We start from the raw sequence: 14,726 nt of genomic DNA, 5'->3' as shown, positions 1-14,726 counted from the left end.
GTAAACGTCGCCAATGGGGAGAAAAAGGCGGCCGGGCGTGGTGTTGGCCACCCACCCCCTCGTATGCTGTGCCGGCCTTCATAGGTGCTTGCTAACAGCACTTGCTGCAACAGTTAACGCTACACGGGGGATCTTTGTCTTCGATGCACGTGTGCGTGCTCGCACGTGTCACGTGCGCACATTTGCCGGCTCCAAAAAGTTGATCTAGGATCGGCGCCCGACAGGGCAACGCCACGCGGGCCGCCAATCCGGCGAGACGTCATGGCGTCTCACCCCAGCAACATCGGCAACATCATCATCATCATTGGCTCATGCCGCAATCGGCTGCTGAGAATGAAGGCCGCGGCAGAAACATGGCAAGATAAATAAATAAAGCATATTACAGATTTGTTTAAACCGCGGGGGCCTGCAGCAGCATTTGCTTGGCAGATGTGGACTACAGTACTCGGGGCGGTGAAAATGACACGAGGGGGTGGCGGGGCGGGGGGGGGGGGCAGTGGTGGGGGGGGGGGTAGTGGACGGAGTGGGGGGCCTGAAAGGGGGCGGCAGGGAGGGGCTGGCGGAGAGGCTGCCACGTCCCACGGCATCGAGCGCACAGCGCTACCGCAAACACGGGAGTGTAGTTGTGCCCGCACGCACATCTTCTCCAGGAACACCCCGCGATGAATGCCAAGTGGCAATAAAAGGGGGTTTAGCAGTAATGCTGAGGGGTTGTCTTTTTTTCCTTCCTCGGTCCGGCGCTGCCCGCTGGAATTGTTCCTCTCGGTTTTGCGCCGCGATTTAATGAGCAGCGCGAGCGGAGGAGCGCATTCCTGCAGCTACGCAAATTCCCCCTCTCTTTGCTCTCTCTTTGCTCTCTTTGCCAATTAAAACATTTCCAAGGGCATTATGGGTAGTAGTGGTAGTAAGGAGAAAGAAAAAACACCCCCTCCATGCGGGGATTGTTGGCACAGAACGTCGTACCCATGGCGACGCGCAGAATGGTAAAGCGGGCGCGCGGCTTGAGAAAGTGGGAGTGGGTGGTGGGTGGGGTGGGTGGGGTGGGGGGCCCTCCGGCTTGGAGAACCGTCCGACGGAGTGGGGAGCATCGCGGGGGTCAGTCATGGCACGGAGCGATCAGTGCGAATCGGCCCGCGAGTTTAATATCCTCTAAATCCCGTTCCCACTTTAGGACGTCTCCGCGTCCGCGCCAACTTGTCGCTTCGCGTCCCCCGTCGCCGGCGTCAGGCCCCTTGCTCGTAGCTTGCCGCCGAAGGGTTCCGGTGAAGTTTGGTTTTCGCTTTGGCGAGATGCTGAGATGACGTTGCGGGGAAGCGAGCGGGGCGAGCGACGCGGGCGGCGACGGTGGCGGTGTGAGCGGGTGAGGAAGAGACACCGTCCCGCGACGGTGGCGGTGTGAGCGGGTGAGGAAGAGACACCGTCCCGTGACGGTGTGAGCGGGTGAGGAAGAGACACCGTCACGTGACCGAAAAACTTTAATTTAAATGTTTTGCGAAGTAGGTTGGCGCCAACCGGGCCTGTAACGATGCACGGCTGCGGGCTCCTGACACCCACCCACCCACCCAGCACAGCAAGTCCCAGACACCCCACGGTTTTAGGGTCGAGGAGAGGCGACACGCTCCAGGGTCTGCGGAGCACCCCTGACCCTGACGCAAACTCTCACCCAAGATATCCATGGGACCCAAGATGTCCACCCACGGCAGGATAAATCCTGCCAGATAATCTCCATTTCGACGAGTTGTTACAGTGGCAGGGAAGACATCTGCCTTGGAGACGGGACGATGAAGTCAGCTCACGTGCCGCTGCTAGATGGATTGCTACAACGCAGCGCCAATGAGAGGTGGCCACAGCTTTAGGGGGTCTGTGGCCAGCAGTGGATAGATCATGGCTGACGACGAAGCTGCTGGTGATGAGCTTGAGTAATTTATTTTCATCGCGGTGACCAAAGCGCAGCTTTCGCGGGAGGGGGGGTCCCCTCACGTTCGCGAATGGCGAAGGCGAGGCGAGCACCGCACGCACGTGGCACTCAATCCCCGAATTCGCCGGTCTCGCCGGCGCCGTTCGTTCCGCGGCGGCTGGCAGAGGAGGAGCGGCGGCAGCGGCGGCAGCGGCGGCAGCATCACTGCGGCACCGGCGGAAAAAACCGGTGGGAGGCACGACGCCGACTAGTTTGGCCGATCGTCTCGTTCGGCGTGTGCAACCTTCCATGACTTTGATGGACGACCGCGGTGCGTCACGAGACGAGTCCGGCCTTCATCAATATCAATTTGCGGCGGCTAACTGTCGTGGGAGGGAATTTTGTTCCAGATTTCTAATCAAATCCTGCTAACCACTAAAATCGCTCCGCCGCTACGGAAAACTTCATTAGGGCCCCGCGCTATCGTGCGCCCGCTCCATCGCGCAGGTATCGGGCAATCTGCGTCGTGCATTAACGATCAAGCGGCACGATGAATTGCAAATGGACTTTGGGAACTTGCGCAACGTTGCCCATCTCATTTATCTTCCCCCGGAATAATTTGATTTCGCTCTCGGCTCCGAGCCACGCCGCCTTTCAACGTCCCGTCAAACGCCGCGCCCTCCCCCCCCCCTCGCTGCTCCGAGCGCACGAGCGTTACGTTTCCGCGGACGGGAATCAATTTGCGCCCCTCCCCCGAACATCAGCCACGCAGCTCGCAGGCCCGAGCGTCGCGTTAATTACGCCCGACGATGGAGACGGTCGCCACATTTTTTTTTTTCTGCGAGAAGAAAAGAAGAAGACAGAGAGAGAAAAAATAGAAAATTGGCATTTACTTATTTAATTAAAAACAAAATCTTCATGAACACAAAGTCGGCTAAGCGTGAGGCACAGGTTTCAGGGTTGAATTGCGCCACACTCCAACCGCTGCCTCACGCGCCGAGGATTCGAGGATCGGCCGATGGAATCTGACACGATGGTGAACCGGGTACCGAGTCCACGTTTCACGTTCCAAGGTGCTGTTCGAGGTGGTGACCACAGTCGCCGCACACTGCCGCAGAATTTTTAATCTTCCATTGATTCATCATCACGATCAAGTATCACCACATCTGCTGCTGACATTATGGGTGTGTGGATGCGTTTTTCGCATGTCAGAATCAGAATATTAATTTATGTTTATATGCATATGTACGTACGTTGAACTTCTTTCGCACCGTACGTAGCCAACCGTGCTAATCGGAGGTTGATGCCCATGAACCTCGCTGAAGATCAAACCCAGGGGTCCATCTGCGTTGTCGGCTTTTTCACGGAGTGCTTGTGACATCTTGTGAACTCCGTTTGGTTTTCCATACATCATCGTCGTGCATCGCTGAAGGGTCCACGAGGGGCGGTGGTGAGGGAGGCTGTTGAGAGCCTCGTTCGACTGAGCAATGGGCAGCACCTCATCGGCTCCTCCTCATCAGAATAAGAATATTTATTAATTTATACCGCAGGAGGAACCCGGTGAAGCTATAAAGCTCTGTTTTTCCACAGATGTCCAGTAGGCGCAGGGGCTAAGAAGGTTACAACAACAAAGAATAAAAAACACGACAGCACTGCAAAGTGCACAGGAAAGGTAAACAAATCACCCCAAAAACATACAAATAAAAACAAAAAAACCATCCCCATCCTACCAGCCCGTGCAGAAAAATGTACACTCCCATTACGGGCGCTGGTGTCGCGACAGGTCAAGCACGAATGACTTCCCAGAAAGCGGCAATTCCTTTTTTTTATCAAACCGTGATTGGCTGGGATGAGCGCGAGGCTACAGGGGGAAAGTCCCGCCGCTAAACGCGGGCGACCGCTCCGTGATTCACTTTGAGAGGGGGCCCAATGGCGGGCGTTGCTATTGGATTGTGGGGGTCCCTCTTTAGCCGTTCCACTCCTCTGTGGACGTTCGGCTCCTTCCCTCGACCCTTTTACCACCAAAGACAAAGACCCCCGTATAGCCTTAACAGACTGTCGGGGCAAGTGCTGTTTGCGAGCACCAACGAAGGCCGGAACGGTACACGAGGGGGTGGGTGGCCAACAACACGCCCGACCGCCTTTGTCTCCCCAGTGGCGATGTTTACACACCGCATTAGGTACTCATTTGAGGCTGAGTCAACCTAGGGGAGGCCCAGGAACTGTTCAGATAATCGTCACCGGTGTTGGCCGTGAGCGGGAATCGAATCCGGGTCGCCGGGTTCCTAGCGCAGCATGCTAACCGCTGCAACACCGCTCCCCACCACGACCACCACCCACGCCCGATGAGGGCAAACGCACCACTCTTATCCCACCTCTCGGTCATTTCAGTTCTGTTTTCTTTCTCTTCTTAAATGTGACGTACGGAACGTGAAGCTAAGCCCGACGTTAAAATGAATAAAACTTATTGCGTGCATTCGCCACCCCCCATAGATCACAGGACGGGAGTCATCTTTAGCCTCGACAGAGCGGACGATCAGAATTTACCGCATCCTGCGGGTCCAGAAAGGATGACGCCCGGTGCCGATGAAAGTTCTCGAGATCTGGTCCCTCACGCACGCACTGCCACATTGTCAGCCGCAACTATTACTTTCAAGCACAGCGGAGGTTAGAAAGTTCCTCGTTTATATTTCCGGAGAGGACGGCACGGCAGTGCCCCGATGTACGTCTCGCCCCGCTACGCTGTCTCGCAAACACGTCGTCCCTCTGTGGACGCCGCCGCCACCACCACGTGATTGTGCGTCGCCCCCCCCCCCCACGCACACTTAGGTCGCCAACAGCATCGTGCGCCCTTGACCATTATCTGTCGCCTCTCGGCTTTCGCCTCCACCCACCACCCTGTAAGTAAATCCGCTTCGATCGACGTCGCTTCGATATTCGTCGTCACCCCGTGCAGGAATGCATCACCCCCCCCCCCGCCCGACGTAAACCGGGAGAATAACTGCAGTGATAAATACGAGGCGCCCTGCACCCCCCGCGTTCATCCGTGACCCCCCCCCACCATTTCCATCCCCTTGCTTTGTGACCCCGCTCCGCTCTCGTACCCCCCCACCCCCCTACGCGTTCCCCGCGGGTCCCTCCACCTGGAGGCCGGGACGAGACGGCAAAGCCACGGCGGCTCTGGGGAGCGATCGGGGGGCACGCGCATCTGTTGACAAACTGCGGGGACGCGGAGGAGGCGAGGGGCGAACGGTGCGCTCGCGACATGCAAATGAGGCGTGCCATCGTCTCCGTGTCCAGGAATTCCCAGGGGCCTCGCCGCGCGTTGAACCCCCCGGCTCCCTCCCCCCGCCCCTCCCGCCTTCCTCCCTGCCGCCCCCCCTCCCGGCTCCCCCCTCCACCCACCGCTCCCGAGCCGCGCCAATCAGGCCCGGCGAGCCGGCGCGCGCACAGAGAGGCGTCGGCGCTGACACAAAGCGGCCCTGACAGCTATTTTTCTGCGCGGCCGCATTTGCATGAGTTCCCCCCTGATTAAGTCGCCGGACAATGAATGGTGAGCGCAGTCTTTATTCTAATGAGGTGCGTGTCAAGGTCAATGGGAGGGATGCTGACGAGGTGGTGTAGTGGTGGGGGGGGCTCCTTCTCTGAGCCAGGCGCTCTCTCGCTCTCTCTCACGCGGCGGGCCTCACTCGCGCTCACGGCCACAAACGCTCGCCGTGAACACCGCACGCGTGCGCTCGTGCGTGCGTGCACAGCAGCAGCAACAACAACGGCCGTGACGTCACCACGGAGCTTGTGCCAGGCTAGGTGCACCTTGAGGCCACGCGAAGTGTCGACAGGAGGTCACACGGAACAGACCCAGGCGCCATGGGTTGACCGACCGAAATGACTTGCAGAAGCATCACCTGTGCTCCCCGCTGTGGCAACTCGCAGCGTATTATCTGCCCCACGCTCGTTGTTGTGAGCGTCGCTCCTCCGCCCTCTGTTGTTGCTGGAGGGCGACTGCCTCCAACTACCCAGTAATTTCCTTCACAAGCCTCCTCTTCCTCCACAGAGGCTGATCATGACACCACTGGTACCAGTCACCAGCAAGTCCAATCAACTCCACATCCTCCCATACCACATGAGCTCTTCTCTTCTCTCGCCCGTGCCACGCCCCGTGTGTGTGCGTGTGGGGCAGTGGCACAGCGGCTAGCGTGCTGCACTATGAACCCGGCGCTCCGAGTTCAATTCCCTTTCACGAACAATAACAGTGGCGAATATTTGAACCGGTCCTTGGTCTCCCCCAGGTCGACTCAGCCTCAAATGAGTAGCGAGTGTGGTGTGTAAAACATCCCCACTAGGGAGACAAAGGCGGCCTGGGGCGGTGTTGGCCACACACCCGCGCGTGTGCCGTGCCAACCTTTATAGGTGCTCGCTAACAGCGCTTGCCCCAACAGTCTGTTAAGACTACACGGGGGATCTTTGTCTTTGTGCACACACGGCCAGCGGGCAGCACTATCATCATCCTTCCTGTTGGCATTTCGAGATTTGAAAGTCATCGCAGACGAAGATGCACGTTGCCATCATCATCTTCATCATCATAGGACAGTTTATATCCACTGTTGGACGAAGATCTGCCAATGCCGATGCCACCCATCCCTCCTGGCCCAGCACCGCTACCGCTCCCGTTTCACTCCTGCACGTGAGCTGATATAACGCTCCATGTCCGTGGCGGCTCATTGCGTGTCTCGGTGTAATGACGACGTTTTAATTCACAGTTCCTTGAGCAGTGGCCCAAAAGGCCGATTAGCGCTCAAGGTCGCAGGGCAGTCGCGAGCTCGCGCGTTTGTCGAATTGAGCGAGGTTATTATCGTTGTGGGGTGGGGGGGGGCAAGAGACGACGATGAGAGGAGGGAATTCCACAGTGGAGCAGTGCAAGGGAGGAAGCAGACAGAGAGGTGTTGTGATCTGCAGTGTGGTGAGCGAGTGAGTTCGTGGGCGAGTGAGTGGGTGAGTGAGTGGGTGAGTGGGTACACATGGCCTGGCACAAGCCATGTCACTTAGTAGCCAATGGCGGGTATTGGTATTGGATGAGTGGGTAGGTGAGTGGGTGGATGGGTGAGTGAGTGGGTGGGTGAGTGCGTGAGTGAGTGGGTGAGTCAGTGCTCGAGTGGGTTGGTAAGTGATTGAGTGGGTGAGTGAGTGAGTGGGTGAGTGAGTGATTGAGTGGGTGGGTGGGTGGGTGAGTGAGTGGGTGGGTGAGTGAGTGAGTGCTCGAGTGGGTTGGTAAGTGATTGAGTGGGTGGGTGGGTGGGTGAGTGAGTGGGTGAGTGGGTGGGTGGGTGAGTGAGCTCCTGTGACCTGCAGTGTGGCGGCTGAACAGTGCGGAGACAGCCAAGTCTGACGTGACACTACAGGAACAGTGCTGTCCCACGTCACACTACAGGAACAGTGGTGCCTGGATGTGGCACAGAGGGACCAGACCGGCCTCGACGAAGCATGAACGGTCGTTCCTGGCTCGGTGGATTCTGGGTCAAACCCTCGAGGGTTGCCCGGCGCGTGAGGACGCGGAGCGGCGCGCCGGCGACGCACTCCCTTGCAGTTGAACAGCGATAATCGGCCGCGCACGAGTCCACAGGCATCGCCAATGCAAGTGAGAAGCAGAGGCCCCGAGCGGTGCGGGTAGCAATCTTGGGCCACGAAAGCCACACGCGCCGAGCTGCTGCTGCCGCCCGCCGCCGCTGCTCTCCGGACAGAAGGCAGGCACCTCCGGGTTTCTCTTCTAGGGCTACTATGGGGGGAGGCCGCTCCCAGCGCCGCGGCGTTTACCGTCAAAGTTTGGGTTTACGCGGCGGCGGCGTCTCAATGCGATCGCGGCCCAAGGCGCCGTGCGCGCAGAAGCGGCGGCGATGGTCGCTTTGCACGGAGGGGCGGTGAGCCGGCGGCCGCTCTGCGAGCCCACGGCTCCGTGCGAATCTTGCGCGAGTCTGCACACCGCTTACGTAGTAAGCCTCGCGTGCGAGGATCGACGCCGAGGGTGTGAAATTCACGCTGCGCCTTCTCACGTGTGTGTGGGTACACGCACAGAGGAAGATGAGGATAATCGACAGGGAAGTGGCCTTAATTTGTCTGTGAACAATGGGGGGGTGGGTGGGGGCGTTTGGGGGGTAGGGGGGTGGAAGGTGACATGGGGGGGGGCGGTGGGGTGGTAGGGGGTGGAAGGTGATGTGAGGGAAGGGAGTTGACGCTGCTGTCTAATTAGTTCACAACGGAATCGTGTTGGTGTTTGCAAACCTCCACGCGCACGCACGCAAGCACGCACGCGCAGACTCTCGCAAGCGTATTCGGGCCATACCGCGCGTCGAGCGAAACGTCGGCACGATGTCTGACGTTTCGCTCGAGTTCCCCAAAGAAGCTCGCAGCGTGTGCAGCCTTCGAAGCGTCGGACATCGTGCCGGGCGGCGGCGGAAGAACGCGTCGGTAGGGATCCACACGGCGACTTCGCAACAAAAGGATACGAATACCATCTCTCAGCTGGTTGAATAACGGCCACTTAAGTGCACACAGAGCGTGCATCATACGAGCTCCACGTTTCTCCCTCCCATCGGCCCACGTGACGGTGGCGGCCAAATGAAGTCTCCCTCCTCTGCCTGTGTCCAGTCTACCAGGTGAGGCCCACTGAGCTACATATTTCAGAAGCGACCTGACCATAGATGATAGCTCAACCAAGTGGCTTATGGTCACGTGGAAATTGATAGCACACAAAAACTCTAAACGCACGCGGATTACAGATGTGGGGTGAAAAACCGGAGGACCCGGAGAAAAATCCTCGCGAGCACAGGGAGAGAGAAAGACACGCAAACTCCAAATATACAGGTGCCAGAGTCAGGATCGAACCCACGACCTCCTGTATACCAGGCGAGGTAGTTAACTTTCTCGCCGCCCTGGTGCCCCCCTCTGCCGCTCCGCATCCTTATCCGGCGCGAAATTAACGCGGCGAAACGAGACCTGGCGGCGGAGAGGATGTTCAACGACAGCGCCCGGCGCCTTTGCAGTCTCCAGCGCAGCGCCGGGGCGACGGCGGTGCAGCCGGGTTAAGGGTTAAAGGTTAGCGCCAGGGCTGCGCTCGTTTGTCCCAGGATCGTCGGCCGCTTTGGCGCGATTCAGAACGGGTGCTCAGTGCTGGGCCGGTTGGGCGGCGAGGGGGGGGGTCGGAGCGGTGGAGGCAGAGGAAATAATTTGCTGGGGAGGGGGGGGGGGTGCGGAAACTCGCCGCTGGATGAAAAATGGAATCCGCGCAAACCTTGGGATGACCTCAGAAAATATATTCGGCGAGCCAAGTGCTACAGTGGCCGCATTGACGAGGAGGTGGTGGAGAAACGCGGGTCCGCGGAGTCGGAATGAAAGGGGAGGCGGCTTCAAAGGCGCCCGACCGCCCCGGCGCTTGAACCGGAGCCGAGCGAGCGAGCGAGCGGGGGGACGGCGTCTCCGCGTCCTCGTGGCAATGCTCCGCGACAGACGCAGGGCCGCGGCTGCGATGGACACGTCGCCAAATTCCTCGCCGCGGCCGAAAAGCATCGCTCACGGGGATTCACGCAAAGCGGCTCGACGCGGAGACAACGGCCGGGCGAGGTTCCCGCACGACTCGCGGGCGCGATTGTAGCTGGGGAAGGGTCGTTGCCCAAAACGTCACCGATTTTTAAGATGTTTCCTTCTTGAGGAATGTGTTTATTTTGCTACTATTCGGTGAGTCTTCCTCCTTCCACTGCCCAGTTTTCATTATTATTTTGTTTCCGACCAAATAGTCATGCCCCCCCCCCCACTTGGGTTAGGGTGAGGAGTTAGGGGTCATGGGTAGACGCTGCATGGGTCAGGACAGATTTAGCACCGGAGTAAAGCCGCATTGAATGCCCAGCAAGTCTGGAAAGTGGGCTGACCTACCAACGCGTTTAGATTTTACACCAAGATTGCCTTGTCGCAGAAAAAAATACGAGCACCAAATACGGGGTAGGGACGATGATCTTTACCGGAATATCGGCTCCTGGCGCAGTCCTCGGGGACTGATTACAGGGTCCGGGGGACACAGATAATAAACTATTTTATTTACCAGGTAAAGCCCACTAAGCCATTAGCTCGACCTGGCCATACATGACAGCTCATCCAAGTGGCTTGTATCATCATCATCATCAAACGTGCGAATTTATAGTCGCAGCCAAATCATCTGAACGCACCTTTCTAAGAAGGGCAAAAACCGGAAAAACCGGAGGAACCCGTGACCAGCTCTCGCACCGAGAGTCTCGGGCACGCGGTCGATTGTTGTCCACGGCGTCACAGGCCCGGCGCGGCGCCGCTGTACTGCGCCCGTACGCTCCCCCGGCCTCGACGCTCCCCCGGCTGCCTTCGCCGGGCCGGCACCGGCGGGCGCGGCCAAGCATGGGGCGTGCGGGGGCAGGCCTTCATCCAGCAGTGGATCGACGGGAACGGCCACCGTGCGTGTTCGTACAAAGAAGAACGAAGCTACGCCTGATTCGCGCCGCAATGAGGGGCAGTGCGGGGGGCCGTCTGGGTGACGGCGCGGCCAACGATGATTGGGAGGCGGAACTCGGTGGGAATCGAGAGAGGGGGGGGGGTATGGATGGGGGCGGGATGAGGGGGAGGGGGTAGAGGGCGGCACATCACAGCGACACCTGGGCCGAGCGATCCACGGTTCGACTTCACACTCGTGGACCTCAAAGAGTAAAACTAATCATCGAACGTCCGCCGGCTCTCGTCCACGGCAGCTCTTGAGGGGGAGGCGACGATGCACGGGGGGGGGGGGGGGGTGTGAAGAGCGAGCGGGCGGCGCCTGCTTTGATCACGGCTCCGTCGACGTATCCAGATAGGAACACATTTCTGAATTTTTTTCTTGTTTTAAGTTTGTGGTTCCTGATCTAAAAAAAATGTTTTGCCCATCTGCTCGGTTTGTCGCGCTTCGGTAAGAACCTCGCGGAACTCGCGTCACGGCGGAGCGCGAGAATTAGACGTGCCGGGCGTTACCGTGGCAACCCGGGGAGAGACCTCGGTGGCCGAGGTTACCGTGGTGATTGTGGCAATCACGGTAGCCACGATGACTGTAGTTACCATGACAACAGTGGTAACCATGACAAGGCGCCCTCTAAAAGACCACCGTGACCACAGAAATGATGAGCAGCGCAGTAACCATGACAATTATATTGACTGCGTTGACCGTGACAACCAAAGTATCTATGACAATCACGGTAACTACGACGACCATGGTAATGATGGCCACAGTAACCATGTATGGACTGTATGTTGAACTTCTTTCGCACCGTACGTAGCCAACCGTGCTCATTGGAGGTGCGTATGTAAGGAAACAAACTAAACACAAAAAAAAAGTTCGAAAGAACAACCATGGCGACTTGTGGTGACCGCGACGACCACGGCGAGCGTGGGGCTGGGGGGGGCGGGGGCGGTGGGGGGGGGCGGGGGCGGTAAGGGCGGGTTAATCGCCAACGTTGACAAAACGTCGTGAAGCTGGGAAGACAATGAGCGACGAGACGCGGTTGCTACTTTTTGAATAAAGTGTCGCTCACGGACGGCGGCGTTCTCACGACGGGTGAACGAGAGGTCGCCGGTTCCACCTCTCGGCATGGCAGGTGAAGCGGCGGCGGCGGCTTCTTCAACCGTCACCGCCCGCACCCTCCACTCCCGTTTCCACTGCCCCTCCTCTCCTCCGTCAGCCGCACCGGGCCGCGACGCGCCGATTGACGCGGAGACACCGGCGGTGGCGGCTCGGTGTGCCGGCGGAGCGGCGCGGCTGACCCGCCGTGACACCCCCGAGAAGCGCCGGGGCGATCGCGCTGATCGTAGAGAGAGCGGCGTCGACCCCCCCCCCACCCCAATGCCGCCCTCCCCTCCCCCCTCCCCCCGGCCAACTGATTGCGCTGAAACAATCCTGGACGCTCGGAGTAATCAGCCGTGGTGATGAGGCTCAATCAGCGTGCATTGCGACCGGGCCGTGTGCGACGCTGCTACGGGTGGCGCGACCCCTCGGGGCAAACGAGCGGCGTCGTGCAGAACCGCGCACCGCCGCTGCCAGGCGGAGCGTCACGGCTATTTAGCGCAAAGCGCCGAGTGGCCGGCGACAAACGGCACTGTGGCAGGTGTGATAGACGAGATGACCTCACCCGATTCAATGAAACGTAATTCACCCAGGACGATGCTTGCACTGAGCAAGGTCATCGTTATGATTATTATGAGAACCTGCGACGACAATGATGATTATGATGGGAGGAGGAGGTGAATTCCAGAGTGCAGCAGCAGTGCACGGAAAGCAGCAGACAGAGAAGTGTTGTGGCCGGAAGTGTGGTGGGTGGGTTGGGTGAGTGAGTAAATGGATGGCTGGGTGAGTGAGTAAATGGATGGGTGGGTGAAGGAGTGGGTGGGTGAGTTGGTGGAAGAGTGAATGAGTAGATTCGTGTCTGCTGCTGTGTCTTGTGCAGGGCTTTGAGATCCATGATGAAAGCTGCTTTATACGTGGTGTTATTATTGTTGTTGTGTTGCTGTGAGCTGCAGTGTGGTGGACGAACACAGCGCGGTGTGCCTGGCAGAACCAGCGAGTGACGCTCACGGGAGCAGTCACCAAGAGCAGCAGTCACCACGGGAGCAGTCACCACGGGAGCAGCAGCAGCAGCAGCATCATCAACGTAAGAGCGATGACGGGACGTGGGCATTGCGTCCATACGGCCACGTGGGCGGGCGCTCGCGTGGGGACAGATCCCTGACCTTGAGGAGGCTCTGGTGGTGCCGTGGGGACAGATCCCTGACCTTGAGGAGGCTCTGGTGGTGCCGTGGGGACGCGAGGGGGCCCCATCCAGCCGCCCCCGCCAGGGCCTCGTCCACGTTGCACAACCAGGCCCAGAGGTCGCGCATCGTGGCCTCCTGCTCCTCATCCTCCTCCTCGTCCCCCTCCTCCGTAGAGACGGCGATGTCGACTTCCTGCCACTGCAGCAACTTCTCGGATGCTTCCGGGCCATTTGCCTGCCACAAAGACAAAACAATCGAGTTGACAACCCGTCCCTGACTTAGTCAGAGTTACTGGGCTCGAGATTTTTTTTTATTTTTATTGAAAAGTCGAATGGACAGATTCATATTCCTTGGGCGCTTCTAGAAACATTAACTCACTTGGGAAGAGGATCAAAATGCACGCTCCCTTTACACATTTTTTTGAACAGATGTATGGAGGGCATCCGAGAGAGAATGTCCAACGTGCACAGGAGCCCGATGGATTGTTTCATCGCCAGACTGACATGGGGAGGCCTTCATTCAGCAGCGGATTGATCCATTGCCACAGCGGAACGTCCTTTGGGGCGCGTTCCCTACTTTGGCTGCCACTCCATGGGTAGTCTCGACCTCCGGCCACCATTCCCCCGTACCCCAAGCCCCGTTCACTTTGCTTAACGCTCAACGTGGCGATGTCTCTCATCAAGGTGCTCGACTTTCTGTCTCTCAGTGCGATTCTCTGCTTCCCTGCGCACATTTGTTTTTTGTAGCCGTGTCACTTTCCTTGTCAACGTCCATATTTCTGAACCACGTGTTCTGGCGGGCACTATGTACATTTGATGTCGAGCATTCCAGCAGCGCCACCACCCAACACAGCCAATCAGCAAGATTTGTCACGTAGACGAAACGTGCCAATTCGTGACTAGTTCAGCACACCGGTGTGTTGGCGAGAAAAGCCCACGTCTTAGATTAGCTCGGCTGGCTACGTACGGCGCGAAAGAAGTTCGACGCACGTGCGGCGTTCTCGGAGAGACTCGCGGGCGAGCGAGAGGGGAGGAAGCCGCGGGCGTATATTTATTTTAACGTCGGCGCAATGGCGAGCACGCGCGGGCAGGAGGACCGAGGATCAAACGGACGTCCGAGCGGGGGAGACGTGGAAATTTCAATCACTCGTGAGAAAGAAAAAACGAAATTATCTTACGAAGACGCGGAAAGCTTTCCACAAAATTAGGGGCTCGGAATGATCACACGCATGAAAGAAATGCAAATTGAACGTCGCGGAGAAGGGGCAGCCTCAAGGAGGAGCTGACGGCGCATACGGATTAGAGCTTAGGACGGCGAGAGAGCGCGGGGAGGGGGAGCGAGGGGGGGGGGAGAGCGTGGGGGGGGTGGCGAGGGGGGGTAGAGGGAAACAGGGGCCGCTCACAACGTACCACTTCGCATGAGGCTTAATTTCAATTCTTCCCGTTTGATTCACTTTGTCTCTTATTGTTTTTTGTTGTCACGATTATTGACATTATTATTATTTGTATTGTTCGGTCAAATGGATGAAACAAATGCAGACGGGGGATGCGCGTGGCCGAGGTCGTGAAGGCAGCGGGAGAGTTGAACTGCGACGGACGGATGGACGGACGTTGAGCGCCGTAGCATCGTGGCACCGCTTTCACGCAGCACTGAACTGATCGTGGCTGATGGTGATTCCCCAGGTTGACCAAATGGCTTGCAAGTGGCTTGCGATTAATTTGATCTTTTTAGGAATTTCCATCGAACAGTCTGCCATTTAGCGAAGCCTGTTTTCCTTTTTGTTGTTTTCGTTGGCCAATTTAAGCATTTGAAGCGGCGGTAACCCAACGCGGCCGTTCGCCTCGCGGGCCGCTCGGCCTGCGCCGGCTCAGGGGGCCCTTAATTAGCTCCAGCTGTTTCGCGCAGCGCCGGACAGTGGCGGCGGTGAGGAGGAGGAGTGGCGCTCGGGGTTTCTGCATTCCAATCAGGGCCCCGGCGGTCGTAATCGAGTTACAATTGTTCCGTATCGATGATCACAATCAGTCGGGAAGGGAGGGGGGGG

At 58.2% G+C, this 14,726-nt stretch overlaps 1 protein-coding gene across 4 annotated transcripts in view; it reads right to left on the bottom strand.

Moving 5' to 3' along the window:
* Nucleotides 1–14,726, bottom strand: part of LOC133341456 (A-kinase anchor protein 6-like) — a 124,212-nt gene that overhangs the window by 70,287 nt on the left and 39,199 nt on the right. For all 4 annotated transcript variants that reach the window (XM_061550102.1, XM_061550105.1, XM_061550103.1 and 1 more), the window contains one exon: nt 12,707–12,919. In XM_061550102.1, the coding sequence (XP_061406086.1) occupies nt 12,707–12,919 (213 nt within the window). The remainder of the gene's footprint in view (nt 1–12,706; nt 12,920–14,726) is intronic.

Source organism: Lethenteron reissneri, chromosome 11, assembly GCF_015708825.2.
Source record: "Lethenteron reissneri isolate LAM-NWPU_2019-01 chromosome 11, ASM1570882v1, whole genome shotgun sequence".
Taxonomy (NCBI): domain Eukaryota; kingdom Metazoa; phylum Chordata; class Hyperoartia; order Petromyzontiformes; family Petromyzontidae; genus Lethenteron; species Lethenteron reissneri.
Note: the sequence above shows the minus strand (reverse complement) of the source record. Positions and strands in the feature narration are given on the sequence as shown.